This window comes from Strix aluco, chromosome 1 (assembly GCF_031877795.1).
Source record: "Strix aluco isolate bStrAlu1 chromosome 1, bStrAlu1.hap1, whole genome shotgun sequence".
In the NCBI taxonomy this organism is placed as follows: Eukaryota; Metazoa; Chordata; class Aves; order Strigiformes; family Strigidae; genus Strix; species Strix aluco.
In genome coordinates, this window is record NC_133931.1 from 119,475,133 (window position 1) to 119,501,122 (window position 25,990).

General features: G+C 39.7%; 1 protein-coding gene across 7 annotated transcripts in view; it reads left to right on the forward strand.

The window, feature by feature from the left end:
- NRP1 (neuropilin 1) overlaps positions 1-25,990 on the forward strand; it is a 113,652-nt gene that overhangs the window by 80,820 nt on the left and 6,842 nt on the right. For 2 of the 7 annotated variants that reach the window (XM_074832586.1, XM_074832604.1), the window contains exons 9-15: positions 1,901-2,045; positions 3,630-3,961; positions 8,495-8,639; positions 11,540-11,644; positions 14,646-14,705; positions 21,844-21,981; positions 25,332-25,606. In XM_074832586.1, the coding sequence (XP_074688687.1) occupies positions 1,901-2,045; positions 3,630-3,961; positions 8,495-8,639; positions 11,540-11,644; positions 14,646-14,705; positions 21,844-21,981; positions 25,332-25,606 (1,200 nt within the window). Of the gene's footprint in view, positions 1-1,900; positions 2,046-3,629; positions 3,962-8,494; positions 8,640-11,539; positions 11,645-14,645; positions 14,706-18,178; positions 18,407-19,271; positions 19,695-21,843; positions 21,982-25,331; positions 25,607-25,990 lie in introns of those variants that run through there. The other 5 variants (XM_074832595.1, XM_074832613.1, XM_074832641.1 and 2 more) reach the window with 5 other exon arrangements.

The window sequence follows — 25,990 nt, forward strand, 5'->3', positions numbered from 1 at the left end:
TTATCTAATCAAAATGGTAGCAGTGTTTAACACATACATCTTTCTTCTTTGAAGCACTTTGTAAAACAATAAAAAATGGATCCTGAAAGCTTCTCTTTGACAGGTATTATCCTCATTTTACAGAGAAGGAACTTTAGAAGGTCAAATGCCACAATGTGGGCACTGTATAATGATGTATAAAGTACAATAACCGGCTTGCTCAAAGTCACAAGAGGACCCAACACTGTGGTTGGTATGAGACACGGGGTTTCCTGGCTCTGGTTCCTGCAATCTGAACAAATGCCTCTTTCAAAATCAGACCATGGCTGATTTTCATTACCAGCTTCTATTTGTAAACTTTCCAAGAGTGTATTTTACATGAGTTTCTCTTGTACATGCTGTCCTTAATTAGTGAGAACACTTCCTAAACCTGTGTTATTTGTTCAAAGGGTTCGTAAAAAAATCAGGTTTCTAAAATGTCAATATTTTGTTGTTGATCAGGACAAGAAAAAACTATGCACCAGTCTCCCTCTGACATCTTAATTCAAATGAAAAGTTAAGGAGACTTGGCTACTGAAGGAACAACGAAAGCAGGCAGCCACAGATCTCTTCAAGGCATCCTCACACAAGCATTGCACTAACCACATATAAGGAACTGTGTACTTCTGCAAAAAGACTCATTTTCTCTATCAGATGCAGACCTTGAGAAAACTACAGTAGGTCCTCCCAGAGAAAAAAAAAAAAAGTTGCTGAAAAGAATGTAGCTCTGTTTAAAATCTCTTCTTGATATGAAACTCCTACATTAAATTACTTGAGATATAACTGAGCCTGATGAGTTGACAGCTGTGCGCTGCTGGCCTCTGCTCCAAATTAGTGCAGTTATTGCAAGTAACAAACAGGAAAGTAGACAGTGTGTGTAAGAAATGGGAGAATCTTCCATAAAAGGAGAGGGGTTTGTATCCATGAAAAACAACAGGAAAGTGGTCCTCTCTACGTGAGAAAGAAGCAGGAAGCTGAATCACCTTCTTTGGACTAGAACATTGCAAAGTTTCAGCTCTGCTAGGAAGGAGTGCATCTGCAGGATCCTCAACATGAAAGCACAGCACAATCCTGTCCCTTCTTGTGGAAGTCTCATTGTTCATCTAATTTGACTGTTAGCCTCAGGGGACACAGAGAAAATCTTCGAGCCTGCTATATAGATTTTAAATAGACTTCCATCTCTGTATGCAAGGAGAAAGAAAGTCTGAGTACTTGATAAAAAGGATTTAAAAACGGATGGTTAACAAAGCAAGGTTTGCACGATACACTCTGCAAAAAGCAAAATAATATATGCTTTTATCCTAACTCCATATAGGACTTTTATGTGGTCTAATTGAAATCCAAACCTTTAATTTGGGCCTGAGGTTCTGTAGCTTTTTGCATCATTCTATGAGCGTACAAGGAATAAAACTGTCCTAATGGGGCATTGAGGGATTCTTCCAGGACATGGCAGTCCTTGGATGACAAAGACCAGTGTATGTCATTCCCGCGTACAGATCTGGGCATTAGGAACACCTCAAAATAGGCAGGGAGTGGCAGACCCTTGTTGCACTCAGGTGGTCTGCTCTCAAGATGGCCCTGAGCTCTCCTGGTCTGCTCTGCAGCGTTATGGTGTTTTATGGGACTCTGCAGGTGACAAGTGTTTTTTAGTATCATTGAACACCTTACATCTTCTTTTTTCCTCCCCAAGGAAAGCTTATCTGTCTGCAACAATTGTGTTAAGAGTTTAATGAAATAGTTCCACATGCAAGTCTTTTGTCTCATACCCCTCTTCAAACAACCCTGGTTAGACCTTGTATCATAACCATCTGTAAAACACAGAATTCTAAACACCATTTAAGAGAAAACCTAATAAATATATACTTTTTCTTTCCACACAAAGGTGTTTCAAGGGAATAGCAATCCCACTGAGGTTGTTTACAGACCTTTTGCCAAACCAGTTTTAACACGGTTTGTGCGAATTAGACCTGTGTCTTGGGAAAATGGAGTATCACTGAGATTTGAAGTTTATGGCTGCAAGATAACAGGTAGGTCTTGGGAACACTTTTAAAACCAAGGGAATTTATTATGCCTATGCGGTGGGGTTATCAGTGAAATGCATCTTCACTATTTCCACTGTGGCCTGAATGTAAACTGTAAAAAAAAAGCATAGAGAAAATAAAACATGACAACACAAACATTGTGTTATCTGAATGTTGTTCTGGCATTATCTTTTAGATGTTCAGCTTTAAGTGAAAAAAAAAAAAAGTTTTAATTACTATTCTTGCAATTGTTTTACAGCTCCATGCAAAATACCTGAGATACACAGAAATTTTGCAAATTGCCATCTTGTTTTTCCTTCCTAACCCTCCAGTCCCTCTCTCTCATGCCTGCTATTTGTAGGTAGTTCACAGCAGGTTTCCCAAGGAACAAACATACATAACTAGGTTTAAAAGCATTGCAAGGTACACTTAGATCTGAGGCCTATTAAAGCAACTAGACATACATAGTCAGGTTCCTGCTAGTGATCAGTACTGGAATGTAACTCCTTTATATCACACAGTCAACTACCAAAATAACTGTCCAAAGTGATTTCTGAAGTAACGCAAAAGGCATTCATTATCATCAAAATACTATTCAGAAAAAAAAAAGGCACAAGCAGACATTTTTTTAGAAGTCTTTTTTTTCTAGTTTTAGGATTTCTATAACTCCTACAAAATGGAGGCGTTTTTATATGTAAAGTAAAAATACAAAAGTTATAGATTAAATAAAATACTAATGATTTGATATTTTTTACAAAGCTGATTTTTCTAAAAAATACCTAGCGTCATTTTATAGCACTTAATACAGTTTATTGGCACTACTTTTTCACAGTTCTAGGGATATTTTTTTCCCCTTTAAGGTGTTTCTTGACTCTTGAAAATGTTCCTGAGGACTGGTTTCCATACAGCAGGAAAATAAGATTACTGATTACTCTGTTATAGAATTCCAGATCATTCTATGAAATTTTTTCAGATTAGATGAAGGTAATATCAGCTGAACTGCTGTTACATTCTATATTGGAAATCTTCATTCTTTGTTAGCAGCTTTTCCTACTTCTAATTTGTATTTATCTGGGACCATAAAAGAAGCAACTATTTATCTTCTGTGTCATTTGAAAATACCTGAGAGTTCCAAGAAATACAATAGGAAAATCTCAAGTAAGGCAATAAATTTTGTTTTACAGAATATATAAAAGATTTCCATTTCCAGTGTCACCAAAATTAACTAATCTGCAACCAGGTTTTGGCTGATTTTGGAGGTTTTCTCTAGGGAAATATTCACAAATTCAGATGTGACCCTGCACTCTGTGCCTTAACAAGAAGAATAGAAAACAAGAATAGCATAGGATTTTCTGATCCTTTTGGTTCCCATCAGGCCAGAAATACTTGTGGTATTTTGGTACTTCCTGCCAAAACTAGGATGTGCAAGTTTGAACAAATGAAAATTATATACAAATCCAAAGGGATTATTTTGGATATAAGAAAGAAATAAGTAATTGCTTATGATAGTTGAATTAACTGATGTGTCCTGTTTCTGTTTTGGTGCTTGTTCAGAGTGACTATTTTAATTATTTGTTTTTTTCTCTGTAGATTATCCTTGCTCTGGGATGCTGGGTATGGTGTCTGGGCTCATTCCTGACTCTCAGATTACTGCATCTACTCAAGTTGATCGAAACTGGATCCCAGAAAATGCTCGCCTCATAACAAGCCGTTCAGGTTGGGCGCTGCCACCAACTACTCATCCATATACAAATGAATGGCTTCAAATAGACCTTGGTGAAGAAAAAAAAGTGAGGGGCATAATTGTCCAAGGAGGCAAACACCGAGAAAACAAAGTGTTCATGAAAAAATTCAAAATTGGCTATAGCAACAATGGATCAGATTGGAAAATGATCATGGATTCCAGCAAGAAAAAGATAAAGGTAAGGAGGAAAGCTCTGCACTAAAAGAGGTTGCATTAAAAAAAAAAAGTTTACCTTAAATTTCTACACATCTAACTCTGACCTTAGAAAAGGCACACAGTTGGGGTGAAGCCAAGTAGGACTCCTAGGGCAGCAGCCCTGAAGGGATGCTGTGGGAACCATCCCACGCCTGAAGGCAGGAGCTGGCCTTAGGACATTCTCTGTGGCAAAGGTTCTGTTTATTCAACAGCTAGCTCAGACTTGACTTCTGACAAGGGTGGTGTGCCTCCGTGGCCCTTAGGTTACTGCAAAATCCCATACAATGGTAATATGCAACACTTCCAAAAAAGTAGAGTTTCCTCTGCAGTTTTTCCACTGACTGAACAAACTTACTTGAGACACTGAGTTACTTTTCTTTTGCTTCTCTTTTGTCTGAGCTGTAGAATGAGAATGGTGTTATTTAACTCAATGGGGTACCTGTTGGATTTCTGAACTGCCTGTAGACTGCTCTGAAAGCTTCACAGGCTCTCTGTAATGGTCTGATCCAAGTCCCTCCAAAAGAAAGTGATGGAGTTTTTGATATGTTATCCCATCCTGAGTGAAAAGTACTGTTGTACTGTCACAAGTGAAGTATTTTGAAGGTTGCTTGGCAATAAAAGGCAGCTGGTTCATAGGTTCAAGCAGAAACTGCAAGACAGGGGAGGGCCAAATGAATTGCTGGGTTAGATGCCAAGGAAAACAAAATTAGTGTGGCCCAGAAAAATTTCTGGGAATTTACCTATTTTGGTTTGTCTTTGAATGTGTGCTTTTCAGGACAAATTGGATTGAGTGTTTAGGTTATTTACCCCAAATCCCATTTGTTAAGTCTTCCATCCCATTTTGCTATCATTGCTCACAAAGTGCATTTTTGCCTCAAAAGACACAACCCTTTTTTAAGTCCCCCTGCCCTGTTCCTTGAGGAAACCAGTGGGCACACAGTCCCATTCACAAACTGATGCTGCAGTACTGGGATGATCAGGGAATAATATACCAAAATGTTCCCTCAAAAGGCAAACCGATGTGGTGCTTGGCAGATGGGAATCCTGAGAGTTGCTCATCTGTGTTAGTCTGAAAATTAGATGTAGAAGCTGTTTTGCTATATAGACTCATCCATTGGACAAACCTGTGTTCCCTTAAAGGAAAATCTGAGTGGGCCCATGGATGTAGCTTTTCCAGGCACATTTGGTAAATATTGGACTTCATTCCCTCCTGTTTTAATCTCACTGAATATGTCTGCATTTTCTCACTTCTCATCACTTTTCATCATTTGTTTTGGGGATTAAAAGTAAATGAATTCAGCCTTTACAGTCAGCTCCTTTCTCTTGTTACCATGAGTTTTGACTTCATCATAAAGTGTGAAGAGAGTGTAAATCAACAATGGGATCTAACCATTTTCTTTCTAAAATAGATGTTGTTTTGACATGTACTTCTACATGTGGCTCAATGAGGGAAAAAAATAATGCCATATGCTTTCAAAGCAGTGTGCCGTCTGCTGCATGGCTTTCTGTTTTCTAATACAAGCACTTGCCATCATTGTCAGAAGTTAGCAGTTTGACAAGAAAACTAGTGTGCTAACTAATGCACTGAGCCCATCCTCAGCTTTCATCACTACCAGAAATTAACTTTCAAGATTAATGGAATGGAGAGGTCTGGAATTCAAATCTCTTGAATCTCTTGTGGTATAATTATAATCCTTCCCAAAAATTCAAGACATTTAATAAACTTTCTTCCGAAGCGCAAGTTTTCTTTAAAGAGAATCAGATAAATCCCATGATTTGGGAGTCTGAGGGATTTAAAATGTTAATACTGGAATGAAGTATTTTTAAATGTAAGTGGAGCTGGATGGGACAGCATGCTATAATGAGTCACAGCAGGAATGTGGATTAGAAACAGCCCTGTTATATGAAATGAAACACATCGTTTCACTTGGCTAAAGTCTTGACTTTCAGTAAACAAACAACTGCATTTTAGGAAAAGAAAGAACAATGACAAGCTAAACATAACAACAGAATATGTCCAAAAGATGAAACATCACCTTGTTTCTCAACATGATCTTGTCATCCATGCCTGCAGTTCCTTTCACTAGGACTACCATAAGTCCCTCCTCTTTGGCTAACTCAATTTCTCCTGGTTTTGAATGTGCAGAATGTTTCCCGCTTTAGCCTAGCTTAAGCACTCAGAGGAGTGAACATCACAAGTCCTCAAACGACCATGCAGAACCCCATTTTCATTTCAGACCCAATTTGTATTTCTTGTCCATAGTTTTACTCAAGCTTACTCCATAAAGCAATCTTTCTCTTTCATACTTCTTTCTCCCTTCCACTTTTTTTGGTTTCTTTACACCTCCTCTCATCATTTCTGGTACAAGAAACTTCTGAATATCCTGCCATTTGGAACAACTTTTTCAGATTTTTCTGCAATGTTTATTTTGATTTCAAAAGATATTAAAAAGATTTTTTTTCCTCTCACCACTTCAGCTTCTCTTTTGTTTAGCTATTATTTATTATAACTTATCTTTGTAACAAAGTAAAGCAATTTGTGACATAGCCTGCATAAAAGACACTGACAAAGTGAAGTTTTACTGTATACTCCTCTCTCCTCCCCCACAAAGAATATCAGTATGTGTTTTAAATGAACAGTCAAAATTGAATCACAGGCAGCTCTGCACTACAAAGGACAATGATTCAATATAATTCTAGATGCTTATTGAATTCTAATGTCTATGTGTCAGTACTCCAGTACTGATGTCTTTTATAAAACAGTTTTCATTATTATATGTTGCTATTAAGACTACTATTAAAAAGGAAGCAAGGATTCCTCAGATACATGTGTCTGTCTACTTTTTACACATAAAATGGCATTCATTCTTTCTCATATGGTAGGTAGCTTTTCTGATCGTTTGCACTATATTGCTATTCAAATATAGTAATATGCAATTCCATGTTAATTAGATCTGACAGGCCATCTACATGTGAATTCTTGACAACTGTCTTCCAAGCACTGGCAGAACACCAGGTCAACCAGTGCACTTTGAAGCCACCTTGAAGGTATAATTTCCCCTAGGAAGTAGGAGCAGAAGCATTAATGCTGAAATTACTTTTTTAATTTAGTTGGTCATAGTCTGACATCATCGCTGACTTTTGCGACTTGCACTCTAACCAATGGCCAGAAAGGTTTGGGGACCATTGGTTCATAATACAGAGGTGTACAGTAAAAACAAGCAAGGCTTTTAGGACTGCACTGAAAATACAAGCAGCAATCAGGTTTACGTATGCTGGTTTTGTGCCTTGGGAAATAGAGCCAGCTTTTCCCATGGCCTCTGTTTTCTTTGCCCCTGATCAACTTCTGTTCATTGCAGGTTGGATTTTGTTCTCATCCAAAATGAAGGGCATCTGGTGGTTTGTTCCTGAAGAAGGCTTCAGGCTTCACAGCTATGAGTTGGAAGTATCTTATAATAGCACTTCTAATCCCAAATTTGAACTCTAGTTCAAAGAACTTTTTAATGTTTTGCCATTTAACTAATTCATAGAAAAGAAAAGCAGAAAATACTTTACTTTTACTTCATTGTCATATACGTTTTCATATTTTGTACTTTAGAGTGTTCTATACATGATATTCTGAAGCCATTTTTTACCATAAAATAGGGTAAAAATAGTTCCTTTTGCCTATCTTGGTTTATAAACTCTTCATGGCAAGGACTGTTTCTTTGTACAGTTAATTCATTCTAAGGACCGATCATCTCCATGGAGGCACCTGAGGTGTAGCTATAAGTACAAATTATAACTTGTTCTGTATGCAAAAGATCACTGACAAGAGAAGCCAAAGGTATCAAAAAAATGCCATTGAGAGCTGCATTATGGCTGAAGAACCCAGAGCACAACTCAGAGAAGAGATTTTTGTCTGAAATGTAGATTTGCTGACCTGCCTTGCCTGTTGGATTATATTGCAGTTTTGTCAGGAAGCAGCTTTCTTCTTTCTTTCTTTCTTTTTATTCTTATTCAATAGCAGGCTCACTGGAAGAACTCTTGCAGCTACTGTTCCTGGAGTTTAATTTATGCCTTTTGAAATAACTACAACTTGTGAAATTGTCACTGGGGGAAATCAGATTGAAATTTTCTCTTGAATAGTTGGATTATTATTGTAACCACTTAAAAGGTGACAGGATCTTCACCTCAGCCATTTTTTTTTCCCTGAGAAGTGTTGAAAATGTCACCCAGTTAAACCCCAGATCAGAGCGTCATTTAAAATCATGTCTCATTAAACACTCAGCTCTTGTTATGACCCTGATGGATTGGTTGCTACTGAGTTTATGAAAAATGAAATGTATTACTTTTCCGAGAAGCTTTAACTATGTATTTTCCATTCTCATTTAGGACAAGAATGCCTGACACTTATTAAGTGGTTAGAATCTGGCCTACTGCTCACCTAATTCAAAGACTAGAGAATGAAGGAAAAAAGATGATTGTTGACAATAGCTTTTTTATTTTAACAAGTAGCATTTGTCATGCTCTGCAGACTTTTGAAGGCAACAACAACTATGACACGCCTGAACTGCGGACTTTTGAACCTGTATCAACGAGATTCATCCGCGTCTACCCTGAGAGAGCCACACACGGAGGACTGGGTCTGCGAATGGAGCTGCTGGGCTGTGAACTCGAAGGTAATTGCTCTGCTAGAGACGAATGCACTTTATTATTTTCATAAATACATTCTCTACTGTTCAGACTACTGCTGAACACTGCTGTGTTGGTACAGGCAGCATGTCGGATTCTCGCTTCCATGACTGCCATTAGTGCTGTTTCTTAGTCTAATCAGTTCCTTCTCTGCAGACATTTGAATATGCCCAAGGCACAAATATTATTCTCTCTCCCATTCCTTTGTTGAATCACAGTGATATTCTCCACATGGTTTTCTGTTCCCTTAAGCAGCCTTATGATTATACTTTTGAGAAGCATAGAGCTATTAGGAGAGAAAAAAGACAGGAACTTAAATTTTATGTTACCATGATACAACCCTGGAAGAGATGTTTTCTGAGACTGCAGAGGGAGCTTGGCACTAAATATAGCAATTATGTCCCTTGCTCCTTCAAAGGATGTGAAAGTCACACCAGACACTATGATGGGCCATGATTCCTTGGCTGGACAGTGTCTGTGTTGTTCCTTTTGGGGGGTAAAGGGGCCCTCTTTGTTCTTTACCAAGCTTTAATTTTGCAAGAGTATGTAAGAGATGAAAGACAGGAAAAGCAAAGTTTAGACATTTATCCTTGGACTGTGACATGAAGTCAAGCTTTGATTCCTGTTACATAAACAATAATTATTTAAGTTCATAGATAACTACAGATAACACTATGTGAATTTCACAATTTTATCTGGTGGATGATGGTATAGTGACATGGCTTATAAACCACACAGCTTAACAATACACAAACTGTGTTATTCAGGGTTTCATATGATACCTTGTATAGAAGTAGCTGAACAGGCTCCCAAGATGAATGGAACGGACTGCTTTGCCATGTCTTTCTCACCATTTCTCCCCCAAGGCGGAAGAGTGGGAGGCATTTGCTGTGAGAACTGATGAGTTCTGTGCTGTTTTTTTAGTGAAGGCCACATTGAATAAGTATGCTTTTTACTTGGCCCGGAAAGTGGGGAGGTTGGAAATACTTCTTGGTTCCTGCAGGAAATCCTCATTTCCTGTGGGAATACTTAGTTCCTGAAGACTACTGTACTACTTGCTCAGAAAAAAGAAAACCCAGCACCTGCCTTATGTAAACTCACAACCTGTGGGCAAAGCCCTTTGGCCACAGGGCTCCTTTAGCCACCTAGATATCAAGAAGTGAGTCCGTGGACCACATTACAAGAACTCATTGCTCAGTGAGATGGAAGAGCCAAAGAGGAGACTGACCAGGCAAAACACCTTTGCTTTTAGGCAAACTGCAGCAGCAAGTACAATTTTCCTTGCATTTTTCTTTCTGCTATGGTGTACTTTTGAACGGTGTTCACCTGTAGGTCGCCTATGGGCAGATGTGGTCAATTCCCGTTTACCCATGGGAGAAGCATAATAAGAAAACTTTGTTGTATAACTGTATCTTAAGGAGGGAGTTGAATGAAGAGAAGTCACTTGAGATTTGCTGAACAAGAAAGGAGTTGAGATGAGAAAAGAAGCATGGAGGTAGGCACAGACAGGAGTAGAAATCAGCTCTCCAGCAGTAATGAGCAAGGGGAAGTTTTGTGTGTTCGAAGCATCCCAAGGGGCTTATATGAAATGATGGCAGAGATGTAGGCAAGCTTGAGGCTATAGAGGGGCATGAAGATCAAGATAAGAAAGTTAACTGGATGTAGAAAGCTAGAGAGAGCTCCCAGAGGGGTTTTTAAAGTGATGTGGGGAAGAGACACTCTGCATAATTCATAATAGGTACAGAACTGTTTCTTTAACTAGGGAAAGAGCCATGTTTCATCCCAGAATATAGCTACTTCAGAAACTACCACCCCTCCTGACATTTTCAGGCCAAGCTGTCAGTGCATATGATCTTATGTGGCCAGCAGGCTCTGGTGGCAGTAGAAGGGCAAAGAAGAATCTGACAAAGGGATGCATTATTGCGTTGCTTATAATGAGAGTAAAAGATTGTTAATGAAAATAACAGTAGGTGAGAACGGACAAAAGCCTGCATCACATTCCCAGAGTGGTTATCTTAAGCCAGGGAACTATACTTCCAGCATAAAACATAAACCTAAAATAACACCAAGTATCTGTATTCTAATTTTCCAGATGTGGTATGTTTTGCAGATACTGAGGTATAGATATATTTTCTGGTATCTTGCACAAATCTCAAGATTTTAACTGTAATAACAAAGGTCAATCTTTTACTGGTTATGCAGCAGCTACTGGAAAGTCATCGCCAATGAGAAACAGGCAGGTGGCCGGGAGGGATGACTGACATCACTGATGTCTTATTTATTTATAACTTCAACAAAAACAAAAGAAACTCCTTCCAGATCTCCTCATTGTGCACAAAGTGATTCTACATTACACTGCCTTCCTGCCACTGTTACCAGGACTCTGCTCAGCTATTTCCTCTCTTATATGTGCTCTGCAGAGAGGTTTCTTCAGCAATGTAGTGAGTGCTGGAGAATTACCACCTTGAGCATGCACACCTCCTGCTCCTCTGTACAAATCCACTCACAGGCACTTTGGCCTGCAATAAAACGATGGGTTTTCTACCCCACACCCATGTCCCAAGACTCCCATTCTGCCTTGCCAGGCTTTCACTCTTCATTGGTAGGAAAAACAAACACTCATCAGCCAGTGAATAGACAGTCCAGGGCTTTGCTGCCCAACTCCGCTCAGCCCTTGAGCTCAAATACAGCAGAGTGCCTTAGTGCAAGGAGGCAGAACAGATACGTCCCATTGCAAAGAAATGCTAACTAACCTGCAAAGTAGAGTGACTTCATTCCTCAGATGCAACACATGAAGACAGCATATGGTGCTCATCAAAATGTTACTGCCAATTGCATGCCGATTCTCCAGCACATGTTTTAACTGAACAACTGGGTTTTGTTTCAGCTCCTACCGCTGTTCCTACTGTTTCTGAAGGCAAACCCGTGGATGAGTGTGATGATGACCAGGCAAACTGTCACAGTGGCACAGGTGATGACTACCAACTGACAGGTGCAGAAACCATCCTCATTCCATTGCAGCTTCATTGTAGCTCATATCCATCACCAGTTACCAGCTAAACGCTTGCACTGATTAAATCACTCAACATAAATGGACATTGGTATGCAGTTCATATTGTCAGTGCTGTCAAAACATAGGCATCTGCCTTTTACATAGGACAATACTTTTGATTGTTTTCTCAGCTATGTAATTTCTGAAGCAAATAATAGTGACTAGCTGGAAGAGAGGGCAATTTTTCTGAGCAGGAATTGTGTCTAATCAAATGTCCTAATCAAACTTTCTCTTATTAAGAAAAAAGCTGGACAAACGTTCTGAGGTTTATTGTCTGAGATTGAAGAACTCAAAATGAAATATTGTTTAGGTTCAAGATATGTATATACTTCCATACCTAAAATTTAGTTTAGGACTCAAATCTCAGCCCCAAACCTTTCCCAGACAGAAACAAAGTAGATTTGTTTCATCCAAGCATACTCACACATATACCACCAGAAATATTTCCATGAGCTTCCCCACCAACACTGCATTACAGCCACAGAGGGGCTGATGTTCTCCGAGCTGCCAGTGAGCAGAAAAATAGGAGGGAGAGACATAACACAGTCTGCATCTGGAGCAGAGGAAGCTTGATAGTTTTCATATTCTCCCACTTTTGCACAGAACCACTGTCCTTCTGAGAGACCTGACACTGCACCACTAGGTTTTTGATCTCTTCCTGGAGGTCACTTACTCCACAAAGCTCTGGCCCTGTTTGATGAGATCTTCCTGTAGCAGGTCTATAGATCTACAGTAATTGAGCTTATTTTTGGGCACAGTGACACAAGTTATTCCATCACTGCTCTCTGGTGTGCTTATCTAATAAATGTTTATTGCTTCTTATATCCATGATATGAAATAGCATTAAAATCTGGCAATAGCTGTCCAAGAGGACATTGGTAAACCTTAGGTAAGAGATTGGCTTTTTGGAGCAGCCAAGTAGAACATCCAACAGCAGATACAAATGAAAGTGCCGTTTCAGCATTGAACACATTCTGAGCTTTGCCAATGTCTCCTGTAAATGCATGTTGCAAATCATAAATTGAAAAACAGTTCTTGAGTGGAAAAGACACTGCACAGACACTATCACTGTTTTTCAAGTCAGTGTCGCAGATTAATCTTATTCTTTTTGAAAACAGCTATGCAGGGATTCTGATAAAATAGTCTATATTGTGCTAAGGTAGCTCAGAAAGTTTTCAGTGTTACTAAACATTTTAAGTTAGTTATTTTTCTGAAAGGAAAGAACCAGGTCAGGAAACACTGGGGCTTCCTGCAAAGCCCTGCACTGAGGGCTGTATTGCAAAGCCCGGTAGGTAGAGACATATTTCACATAGATGGAGGCTGTGTGAGGAAAGGAGATAGATCTGTGCAAGCATCTTCCTGGTTCACTCATAGTCTCTGCACTTCAGGGAGCTCAGGACTGCATCCCACACATCCCTTAGGGAAAGCTTATTGAGCAGAAGAAAGTCCCTCTGGCAATTTTTGCAGGTTGTGCCTAGGGAGCGGTTTATAATCTCTAAGACAAGGGAACAGCCACCAGCCTTCCTGAGCACCAGCTCTTTGGGGGAATTGAACCTATTTCAGTACTAAAGTTCAAAATTGTTGCATTGCACTTCTACAAAAGTGTAGACACTTTAGTATCATTTATTACTATACTACCTAGAAATCCTGAGCGGTGCATGCCTAGTTATTCCGGACACTTTAGGAACACTGCATTGTATGTATGATGTTACTTATAACACTAAAATGCACAGAAGCGATTTTACCAATAATTTAATTGTAAACATTCTTTGCTTCCTCCAAAGTTCATAGAAGGCAAGTATGTAAATCTCATGGCCCATTAAAGATAGCATGGCAGTGTAGAGGGGGTTTTCTCAGTGCTTTACCCTCTTTCATCCACTCCCAACGCAAGTGTGGTGCCTGTGTTCTCATGGGTATGACTGTTAAAGTCACTTCCCTGATAGCACTTGCACATATGTGAGTATCACAATGAAGCCTCCCTTGCAATTAACTGTAATTGTGCTGTAGGCCAGATTCCTTCCTGCTCTATTTGGACCCCATACAGAGCTACTCTATTTGTGTGGCTTATAGCATTTCCCATCAGATCATTCTCACAAACATAAAGCTGATATAGCTTGGGCATTCATTGTCATTGGAAGTCATCATAGTCATCCTTTCTATAATGCTTTAAGCACTTGCTTGCTGGAGAAAAGCCATTGACTGGTAATCAGCACCCCACTGTGCATTTATAATTGTGCTAATTTACTTTTTGTTTCCTTTATCAATACAAGGCTTGCTTTAAAAAGTCAAGTATTTTAAAAATATCAATTAGTGAGTTTAGGAGAGGGCCATGACCCTACTCACCCCTTGTTCATCTGCTTGAAGAACACAAACAGGAAGTCCTTAATTCCTCCTGCTCTTTGAGACAGAAGTGAAACCTGCCTTAGACTATAGCCTAAAGTCAGGCGATTCCCATGCACCTCTCTTGTGAGCTTGTCTCACTATGCAGCTATGACACAACACACAGGGAGGAGCCAGCGTGGCAGGGGCTAGAGGACCTCACATCCCTGGTATAAGAAACAACATGTCATGGGTGAATGCACAAACTGGTGACTGTTCGGAGGTGCTATGGAGATCAGCTGTTGACTTCCCATATGATTTGGAGCAAATCAGTGTCTATAAAACAACAAAGGCCACAGTGACATGGTGAGGGTTGATTAGTTGGTGTTCGCAAAGACTCCAAAGTTATGCAGCTTTATTTAATGATGACTTCTTGTTTTCTTTTTTGATAAAGGAAACCAGATCTTTAATGTCATAATTTCATGCTGAAGCTCACATACTCAGTTACCTACATGTCTAATAAAGATGGCAATATTTCAGATTTATATATAAGATATTCCTAATGACTGCTGTGTCCCTTGTTGTGTCCCATGTGTCATGATATGCATAATTTCTTTTCCAGGTGGTACTACAGTGCTGAATACAGAAAAACCAACAGTAATAGACAATACATTACAACCAGGTAAAAAAAAAAAAAGTTTTTTTTCTTATTAAAAACGTAATAAATTCCATACCCAAATTTCATGCCAGAGACAAAATAATGAATTGCAGCACTTCCTGACTTCCCATTCGCTAAAAGTCTCTGAAGTAAAGAAGCATCTGGTCTCTCAGCTCTGTACAGTAAATATTTTATTCCTTTCATCCACATGTAGACACAGCAGAGAACAAGATTTCCTTCTGCATCAGCAAATGCCAAATGCTGACAAAATTAAACTAACTTAATCACACAGTGCACTCTGTGGCATGTCAGTGACACAAAGTGTGCTTGCAAACTCCAGGAAAACAAAAACAGAGCCACACAGGCCCACTCACTATTTATATCCATGGTTTTACAAAACTAAGTAAAGTTTGCTAGTTTTCTCCACCAGGGAGCTGGCAGTTTTACAATATTGTTTTCTAGCAAGTTTTCTCAAAATGGGGTTACATAAACTGCTACCATGAACTTGAAAAGGGAAAAACAAGTTGTCCCTGGCAGCAGGTCCTTTTCACTTAATCAATAACTAGCAGCTTTTAAAATCCTTAGTTTGCCGCTTCCACAGCTTTCATACCATTTTTAATATCCTGTACAGTTTACTGGGAGTGGGGGAGAGGGTAGATTTGGGCAGAAAACTCAAACTCCAAAAACTAGGAACATGAGTTTAAAATCTTTTGCATTAATAATTGTGGAGCAGTAAAGAGGTCAGTTTTCAGTTACTCCCATTTCCTCCATTAAAGCACAGTCAGGCATAGTCTTGCAAGTGATTTATTAACAGGGTTGGGTAAGTGTTTATCATTGTTTCCTCAACCATGTGATACAATCCACTCTTGCTTCAAATAAAAGAAAGGGACTAATAATGCAAAAGTGTCCTAAAGGACACTGATGGTGTCGACCTGACTAAGAGATAGAGCTGACTTATCTTGGATGTTGTTCCCATTCTTGGTCTCTGCATTCTGATATTGCAGAGGTGAATGCTTTTACTCCTCTCAAAATTTGTCTCCAGGGTCATCCAGTTGGCTTAGTCAGCACACACTATTTCTAGCTCTGCCCTGTTTTATGAGCAGAGGGATATTGTGGAGTACTAGTGCAACGAGAAATACGATGGCTGGCTGGCCTGCCTTCGCAGGACACCTCTCCACACTGCTCTTTCACAGTCAGCATTGCTGAAGGGCTGGAGGGCTGCTGGTGATCCCACAGTTTGGAAAGGGGTGGGGGATGCAAAGGAAGAAAGGATGCTGTGCAGTGGTTTTAGAGTGAAACATTTTAAATTTATGTCTGAAATTATCTTTTAGCTTTGTATTTTATTGAAATGAAGGATTTTTTCAGGTTTTTTTTAAACTATCTTCTTGCATTTAAACAAATAGCAAATTCATAAAGTGCCTCTGTGCAATGCAGTTTCCCTCCCTCCTCCCCAGTGCCAGCTGCATTTGCAGGTTGTGTTTAATCCCCTTGGCTTGGGTGGGACTCTCCAGTAACAGATTGACTGTTTCTGCCAGAGGTGAAGATATCCTCATTTTCTCTCCTTACTTCCGTTCTGCACCACCTTTGCTTACTCTGTGATAAGCCAAGTTTTTTTCTATACTAAAGGAGTTTCTGAGGTTCCCTTCAGAGCATGCCAATGTTACTTCCCTGCATTGTGCTGGTAGGAACTGTTTCCTTCCGGGGAATAAGGGACAAGTTCACATTCCAAACTCCAGGCTCCCACATGGCAGCACATTACAAAGATCATAGATAGAGATCAGTCAGATGCTAATAAATAAGAATAAGGTTTCCAGAATCTCCAGTTTAAGACATAAAGGTTTCCAGCTGTTTCATAATCCCTCACTGAAAACCATCCAGAAAACTCCCAAAAAGGGGCAGACAGAAATCCCCCTCAACATGGGGAAACCCTTCCTGGCATGAAGGTGGTGTAAGCATTTCCTTCTGCTGAAGGGGCATGGCTGGACCTGGCTGGCATGATGAAGCATATCAGAGCAAGGGGCCATGCAGCTGGAAGCAAGAGCCTGCTAAAGCAGCCACGAATAACGTAGTTTAAACTGGTCTTGAAGTTACAAAGCTGCTCAGGGGGCCCCCTGGCCCTCAGCTGGCTGAGGATAAATGCACTCCAGCTCTTTCAGCTATTCTCAAGCTGAACAAAGTATGAATTTAACTCACCAAGGACTAAGCCTTCAGCTTCAGCCTTAATTCCTTCTAAGGGCTGGTTTACCTTAAGATGCCAGTACACCTTGAGGTAAATTATGAACTCAAGCCAAAGAGCTGTTCCAGATCAGTTGCTGGTTGCAGGCTACAGTGGTTAACCCTGCACAAGCTACACTGTGCCAGTGCTGGCCACAGCAGCTTATGCCACAGTGACTGAGGACAGAGATTTATCAGCCCTCTCAATAGCAACACCTGCTGTGGCACAGGTACTTCTGCAATAGGTGCTAGCGCCATGTATTGCTGTCCTCCTGCCTGCATTCAAGCCTGCAAACACCGCTAATCTTGTTATCCCAGACTAACATGCTTGTGTGTGTCAAAGCCTGAGATTATCCTATTCCAAACAGCTTTCATACACTATGGAAACAGTTAAGAGCAAATAACTGGAAAGCCTCCATGTATAAACAAGATTTCCATCACGGAGACTTTCACAGTTCATTTCAAGGGGACTGAATTATAAGAAAATTAAAAAGAATCATGATTTCAAACTGCTAAAAATGTTTAAAGGTTTGGATTTTTATTGAGAGGAACCAGTTTCCTCCTCAGACTTAAAAAGATGCCTTTAACTAATCTGTCTGTCAAGGTAATACCTTTCAGGCCTCAGTCCTAAGATTCACCAACATGTAGTCTTTTTGAACACATCTTTTTCAGTTCCAAAGGACTATTTGAAATGCTTGACTCTTAGCTGTTTACATACAGAGCAAGCTGTTCATTTACGTTATGTGCTCTCAGGATGCAAGCTCAGTCCTTTGTAAAGCAGACAGTTCAAGAACTATCTTGTTTTTCACACACGTAAAAGCTATTTCAGAAAAATATAACTAAGAAATCCTGAGGTTAAAATCTATGCTAAGAAATCATTTAAAGGTAGAATAGGTCTGCTTCTCATTTTCGGTGGGACAACTTTGCATCAATAAAGGGATATTAAAGCAGTTAAATTATCATCTACTATCATTTAAGGTAATTCTGTGCTGCCAGCATAAGTGATATAGAAAGGTGAAATGTAAATATGAATTAGACCCAATATACTACTTTGAAGTGGTCCAAATGATGTTTGTAATTTCCCATTTTAATGTTGATTTACCCTTTGGCAAGAGCATCCTATAGAGAATTTTCATAGCATCTTTAATGCCATCATGCTCCTTCTTGCCTCTTGTTGGAGGAGTTATAAAAATATGTCAAAGTCTGTGGGCCACAAAAGATTAATGGACTTGCCAGAAACTCACTCAACTAGATTTTCAAATTACTTTCTTATTTGTGTGCAGTAATGGTTCCAGCTGTGAGCAAGATGTGGTCAAGAAGTACAGCTGTTGGTTATTCTTTGAGAGGATAAATCTGTTTTAATTCAGTATCACGTACCCTACATTTTGTAAAAGGCATATGGGATTTCATCACACCTCCCTCTCAGATTCTCATCTGAACTGCTGCTATTTGGTTATATAATAGCTAGTTTTCTTCATCTTCTCAATACACACAAACCCAGAATCAATCACCTATTAACAGGAGAATTATCCTACCAGGGGAACGGACCAGCGCTGCAGAGGGAGCCCACCAAATGCTACTTGTCCCTACCTTCCTTCCTTCCTTCCACCAGAGATGCCAAGCTATAGTTCAAGGACAAAGAGGACAGATTGCTCATAGCTTACTGTGAGCTACTGTATCAGCCCTCTGGGACCTTTAATATAAGTGTTGAATTATTCTGTCTTTTGCTGGGGGAGATCCATTGTCCATACGACTAATGAACCTATCCTGATGCTACAAGTGCCTGTTATTAATTGACTAGCAGTTCTAATTTTTCTATTTATGGGTCCCTGAGAGAAACATTGGAAGAGACATGAGAATAGACAATAAGATGGCATATTTAAGGAACCCATAAAATAAGAGCACTCTGAAATGCCTTGCCTTTGACCTTCAATATTATTGCTGTGATTTTCTAAGGAATATATTAACACAATCACTTTTAAGAAAACAATAGGAACCTATCAAGAAATAGCTCCCTGAGAGCAGGTTACTGGTCAAATTCTACTCAATTTCAGGGGATTCTCATTAACTTCTGCGTGGAAAAGAAATTCATTTTTATGCTACACCATGCTGTCTGTGAGTCCAAAGCCAAGGAACACAGTCATGGCCAAAGCGTATCAGACTTAGGCCCTTTGCCAGTTTCCTGGACTACATATTTCAAATGAAAGTGTAAGATTCTTTATTAGATGATGCTGTGAAATTTAGCTCTGTTTTGAAACTCTCCTTCTAATCCTAATGTCCAGAGCTGACTTCAGACTATGAAGCAAAAGGATTTTGTCACTCTCTGCACTTTAGAATTAACAATTAAATTCTGGATATTTTCCTTATCCATTTCAGTGTCCAGTTCTCTTTGATTTGTGTTCAGCCTTAGCAGCGTTCAAGGGAAGCAAGTATCACTCACGTCATATGAGAAATTTTTTCCTTTGATCTGCATTGAACTTGACTGGATATCTCACAGTTCTCAGGCTATGAAATGGAGAAAACAGAATATTGTAATCTTCCTTCTCTGGATTCTTCACCCATTTACATACTTCTCCCATGTCTTCTGCTATTTGTTTTTATTCAGAATTGAACAATACCAGTCCTTTCAATGTCTTTGTACGATGTGCTCTTTTATGCTGTGTGATATCTTCAGACTGATGTGATCTATGTACCACTGTTCTCCTTTCCTGTCGTTTGAATACCACACAGGCTATCACTACCTTTGCATGATATAATCCTTTGGGATTAATAAATTTAATTTTGTTTTACATTTTCTAAGACCTTTTCTAAAGTCCTGTTTCATGGCTCTGATGTCAAAGTCATGCAATATAGCTCTCCCTAGGCCTCCTTGACAATGAAAGGTTATTTTTCACAAACTTAAAATCCTTTAATTCATCTCAGTGTCACTCTGTTTCTTTAGAAACTCCCCTTGATTTTCAGATGTCCCCTTTTGGGCAAGATGTCTTTGATCATGGCCTCATTGTCTAGGAAAAGAACACCATATACTGAAGTAAGAAACTTAATAGATTGCCTTTCTGCACTCACGTGCACACAGGCTGAGTTCTGCTTCTTCAACATTTTCAGCCCAAAGAGAAATTATTCACCGTGATCTGCCCCTTTCCTAGAAAGGGCTAGGGTCCTCCAGGAAACATGTTTTCTACACATTGAATTCCTGTGTCAGACATTATTTGTTTAATTCATTTGTTCCCAGCTAGGATGCTGTATTCGTGACAATGTGGAGTAGACCCCTCTGGAGGCCAGCGGGAGGGAGGGGGGAGGCAAGCAGGATGGGGCAGATGAAAGGAAGGAGTGAAGAATGAGGGCTCAGTGTGGAGGGATGCCGCAGCACAGCCAAGGTACTGACAGGCGGAGGAGAGGGGCAGGAGCTGCCATACACTCAGACCTCTCTGCTAACAGAAAGAAATTTTCTAGGGGCCAGAGGGGAGATGGACCAGTGCCTGCAATGCAGGAATCCAGTGAGCTGAGTTAAAACTGTGTCTGGGATCAAGTACCTACTAAACAAGGACACAGCAGGCAAGGAGAGAATGATAGATGAACCCTTTTTATAGCCATTCTGTCTCAACCTACTCACCTGAGGTTTTTTTCTGGTTGATAAAATGACTAGTCTAGTTTAGTTGCCATTAAAATCTGGGTTGTGAGTATAAAAGCCTTTCCAGTCTTCCCTGGGCAGCTCACTACATGGAGGAAGTCTTTGCTTCTTCAGACTGGAAGAGCTCCATCTCAAAGGTCTGGCTAGCCACAGGTCCCAAACACACTTCCCATATTTCTCCATATTTTCCTACAGTAAATAAAACATGTGCTAGGGGTTGCATTATCTTTCCTGGCTTTTTTTAAATAATGGGCAAGGAACACAGTTCTTCCCCCAGAGCTGATACTGATGGGAGCACAGAGTCCTTTGTTCTTAGTTCATACTTGCACAAAGCATCTCATTAAAGTAAACCTTATTTTTTAATAAGCCTTGAGTCATGCCTGAGAAAAGACTTCTGGATTTGGTCACATTGCTGTGGGAAGGGTATTGTTTTACTGGGACTTGTCATTGTTCAAGGTGAGGTAAAAGTTCATACCAGTGGGGTAGGAACCAAAAGCCCAAAAGATTTCAAACTGCTTCTGAAAATAAGAAATGCAAGGGATTTATATGCTATCTTTGTATAATCTTTCCATTCAAATTCCAAGTTCTATTGAAGAAAATAAGCTACTATGTATTAAACCTTTGGGCAGAATTGAAGAGAAGCTGAAAACAAGATATGATCTCATCCTGACCATAATACCAGACTTCCCTTCTTTTACATGGATCTTATTTTGAAGCTTATTTTGAGTTCATTTGGCAATCAGCCACATTTGTCCCTTTTCCGTCTCAATTTGTCCATTTCAATGCTGCCATCTTGTGGGCCTACTTAACTGTCTGGAAGATGCTGAAATAAGTTCCTTACTGAAGGCACGTACTATACATTTCACCAGAAATCCTTTCCTGCCAAGGACATTCCATTAGTGTTTCTGTCCTTTCTTATTTTTGTCCAAATCTTATTGTGAGTTGTTGCAAAACTTTGCACTGTTATGGTTCAAATAAATATTAACAACCAGAAAATATATCTGATAAACAAGCCAGAGTTTTCTTTTTGAGTTGTATATGTTACAGCACAGTTATCAGCTAACGTGGGCAAATCAGAAGTATTAATCTAACCACAAAAAATCCCAAAATATAGGTCACAAAGAGATAAGAAACAACCACATCGTTTACTAGAAATAATCATGCTTCATCTGTTTCCCAGTAGGGATGCTCTTGCTACAGCTTCTCAGAGTTTCAAGTAGGAGTGGTCAAATGCATGCATTTCATTTTGAAGTACAAAATCTGAATTATGCAATTAATAATCACATTTCATCCCTCCTTTTCTCTCTTTCCCTGCAGAGCTGCCACTATACAACTTTAACTGTGCCTTTGGCTGGGGATCCCAAAAGACTTTGTGCCACTGGGAGCATGACAACCAGGTGGATTTAAAGTGGGCAATCCTGACCAGCAAAACTGGGCCAATTCAAGACCACACAGGTAATCATGAGTTCATGATTTAGCCATTTTACATAGGAAGAGGTTGATCTGTTTCGTACCAACCTGCCTTCCAAAACCATAGAAGAGTGAATTATGCCTAAAATATGTAGAGTTACAAAGATGATTAGACAACCTAATCCAATCCATTATATATAGTCACAACTAACTAACTGTTCGGGAATAAAGACCATTTATTGTCAGGATTGAAGATACTCCCTTTCCCTGTCTTGCCTTTGGTTAACCATCATCTGGGGCAGAAAAAAATTCTGAATAACCACATGTTCTGCAAATATCACTTACCAAGTAATACAGTCATGAACAAACCTCACATTATTCCAGTTTGTAGTTACAGGGACTGCCCACCACAGAAAGGAATTGTAAGTGAAATTTCCCAAATGAACATATTTCCATGACCTCCTCCTCTCCAGCAGGAGTTGTAGATTATAACCATCACTTTGTTCACACACAGTTTTTCCAGAAATATCACCCGGGGAAATTGATTGGTTGGTTTTGTAGCATCAAACTCATGGCTCTGCATAATTAGGCAATAAATATGCTGCTGGCTAGTGGTGAAGGGAGGGCACTGCGTGACCTGCACAGCCTCTTGCTTTAGTGTTCTCTCTTGCATACGTGCAAATTAATCAAATGTGTTGAGATGAATCCCCCTTCCCACTTCTGCAACCCCTTTGCCTAATGAGAATGACAAGGAAATTAGACAAAATTGGACTTTTTAAATTCTAAGACACTTTCAATTGAATCTTAAGACAAGTACAGTAGTTTCAGGGAAAAAAAAACTTATAATACTTTGACTATAAATGGCATTGTACAAATAAATGGCATCAAATTAACTAAATGCAGTTAGCTGAAGTGAAGGCTGTAATGGTGGAAAAATTGATGTAGAGAAAAGTGAAATGGCTCAGTAGGCTCTGACATTGAAAGGAGGTTAAAAGCTATGTTAGCCAGAGACTGACAAAATCTAAAAGGCATGCATAAGTAAAGCTCTAATTAAGACAATGAAGACAGAGTTCCTGACCCAGCACTGCAATAATATTCTGGAAATGAGAGCTATCTGCACTTTGCCACCAAGGATTATGGAGAGACTGAACCTGTCTTCAATCAAGAGATGAAGAAATTATATTCTTCAAATGAGATTTTGTTGTTTCTGCTGGGCCCTGCTAGTGCAGAAGACTTACTTGTTCCATTAGCCGTAGCCTCAGTAAGTCTCACAAGCAGACCCTTTTTCTCCTTACCACAGTAATTTTCAATGTTTTCCAAAATTTTCCTTCAACTATAAGGGCACCTTCACCTGCCAGGTTTGTCATTCACCTGCCAGCATATACAGAATGAGTGGGGTGGGTGTGAACACAGACCATGAGCAGCCTGAATGGCACTGACATCCCAAACAAGCCCCTCAGTGTCATTGCTACACAGCAAGGCCACCCTATATATTGGGCGAACCACAGTGAGCAACTCCCAGGCGGTATCTGGCTCTCAGCTGCACATGTGTAAAGCTGAAGAAACTCCACAGAAGTGATCTTCAACAGCAGTTGCTTTAAGACAGCAGGATATGCTGTATGTCGCTTCAAATTATACATGTTATGATTACATCTGACCAGAGTTAAGTCTTCCAACTGAGACAGCCATCCTAATGCTGTGATTAGTTTCCTTTTTACCTCCCTTTGGATTTTCCTGTCACCATTCTTTGATGAGATTTGCACATGTTGTGCTGACCTCTGCGCAGAAGCAAAGTTGGAAAGAACATACAGGCACAAGCGCTCCTGCTGAAGAAGCTGAACAAGATGTTACTGCAGTAAGATAGGAAAAAGAAAAAAATAAAAAGCCTAAATTTTTGGGGCACGTTATCATCATCTTCCCAGCATATTGGCCGGGATACCTCTGACTGCCCACAGAAAAGTCCAAACAGAAGAAAGTGTCTTTTTCTCATGTTAGAAGAAATATTTCTCTCTCATTTATTAGGCCCACTCCTTCCAGCCACTGGGTTTAACCCACTCCTCTTTGTTCCTGGTTCACTTTTTACTACCCTGCCCTTCTTATGCTTCCCAGAGTAGCATTGCTCATCTTCCCTTCTTCATTGGTGCAGGACTATACCATTACAATCCAGCAAGTCTCAATTATACATTATTTCAAATATAATTCAAGAATATCATGTATAAGCAAAGACCAATTTGATAAAACACCAGCCTTCTAAAACATCTTCTTTTGCCTGTTTTTACTTTTTTTTTTTGTTTAAGCATTGGTATAAAGAGAGATATGTATACTTATTTCAGCATTTGAGGTATAGTATTTCTTATTGTTACTTTTCTCCTTCCTACTTTCAAAATAACCATACATCGATGCCAGTAAATGCTGTCTCCATCCTTTTGCATGAGTGCATTGCACATGCAATCTATTCTTACACACACCAGGATGAACTTCATATTTTTCCACCATAATTCTCTGCAAAGAAGCTGTTCAAAAGCAGACTGGAATGAATGCCTGGCTGGTGTACATCAGAAGCACTTCTCTGTAGTCAGTATCTTACTTAGCAATTTTGTGTTACCAAACTAATCACACTCCCACGTGCTTCTCTCCCAGTGTGATTAAGCAAGTAATTTTCCAAGTTAAAGTTATTAGGTGTTCAGATTTCAGTGTGTATAAATCCATTATGCTCTTCAGAAAATACCAGCCATAATCTTACTCTTTCAGGAAATGGTTCACAAATATACAGAGCCCAATATATTATTACAAAAATCAAGGGAATAACTCCAGCACCATTTGTGATTATGCTCAGACGCTGTTTAGGAGCACTGTTTATATCTCAGTTCCTGATCTCCGACCATGGCTGTTCAAATCTATTTTATCCTCCAGTGTTCTTCCCATTCTAATCTTGCCTTCTCAAGCACAGATTACTTTAAACAGAGATTAAAAATACCTCTTTGCACAATTAGTGTAAAGTAGGCCCCAGGGATTTCTGTCTAGCCTGCTGAGCTAGGGTTGGTTCTTTTCAGGAGATGCACACTGACTAATGGAGCATATGCTGTCACACTAAACATGCTTTTGCCTCCTTCTCTGAGCAAAATCAGACACCTTGTGTGTGCCCTGTAGTGAACATGTTGTTATGGTTCACTCTTGGCACAAAGCATCCCAATGAAAGCAAAGGAGACTTCCAGAAGAAATAAACTCTCCTTAGAGCACATCAGCTTTCCTGGAGCTCCCAAACCAATGCCCCCTGAGGCTTGACCCGTTAGTGTTGGAAAGAAAACAGAATGATCAGGTCTGGTTGGGGCTTCTTAGGTAAACAAAGAAAATGAAAGCTGGTGGCTATTCCTAACGCAGTCCTTCTGTCACAGTAGGAGATGGCAATTTCATTTACTCACAAGCTGATGAAAGCCAGAAAGGGAAAGTCGCCCGACTGGTGAGCCCCGTGATTTACTCGCAGAACTCTGCCCACTGCATGACTTTCTGGTACCACATGTCCGGCGCACATGTTGGCACCCTGAAGATCAAACTGCGGTACCAAAAGCCGGACGAATATGACCAGGTGCTGTGGTCCCTGAGCGGGCACCAGGCAAACTGCTGGAAGGAAGGACGTGTTCTTCTTCACAAGTCTGTGAAACACTATCAGGTGAGCTTGGCTAAACTAACAGAGCTGAGGCCAGTAAGACCTTGCTGGTATTGGGGTTTTTTATACACCGTAGGAGAAAATGTCACTGAAGAATTTATGTAGACAGTATTATACCTACAGATGAGGTGCTGTTGCTGTGACAGTAATAATAGTGACATATTTCATGGTATCTCAGATGACAGTGATATAAGTAATTTGTTATCGAAGGCCAAAGAAATAGTTTAGGAATCATTTTTCATCTGTCACAAAACTGCATTCTTGCCACAGTTTTGCTGCTGATGTAAAAGTCCTTAATGAAGTTATGACATTATATAAATTCACATTTGCATATATAAAGTCATAAAGGCACGCAGTGCAGATTGGCAGGCCACAATCAAAGTACAT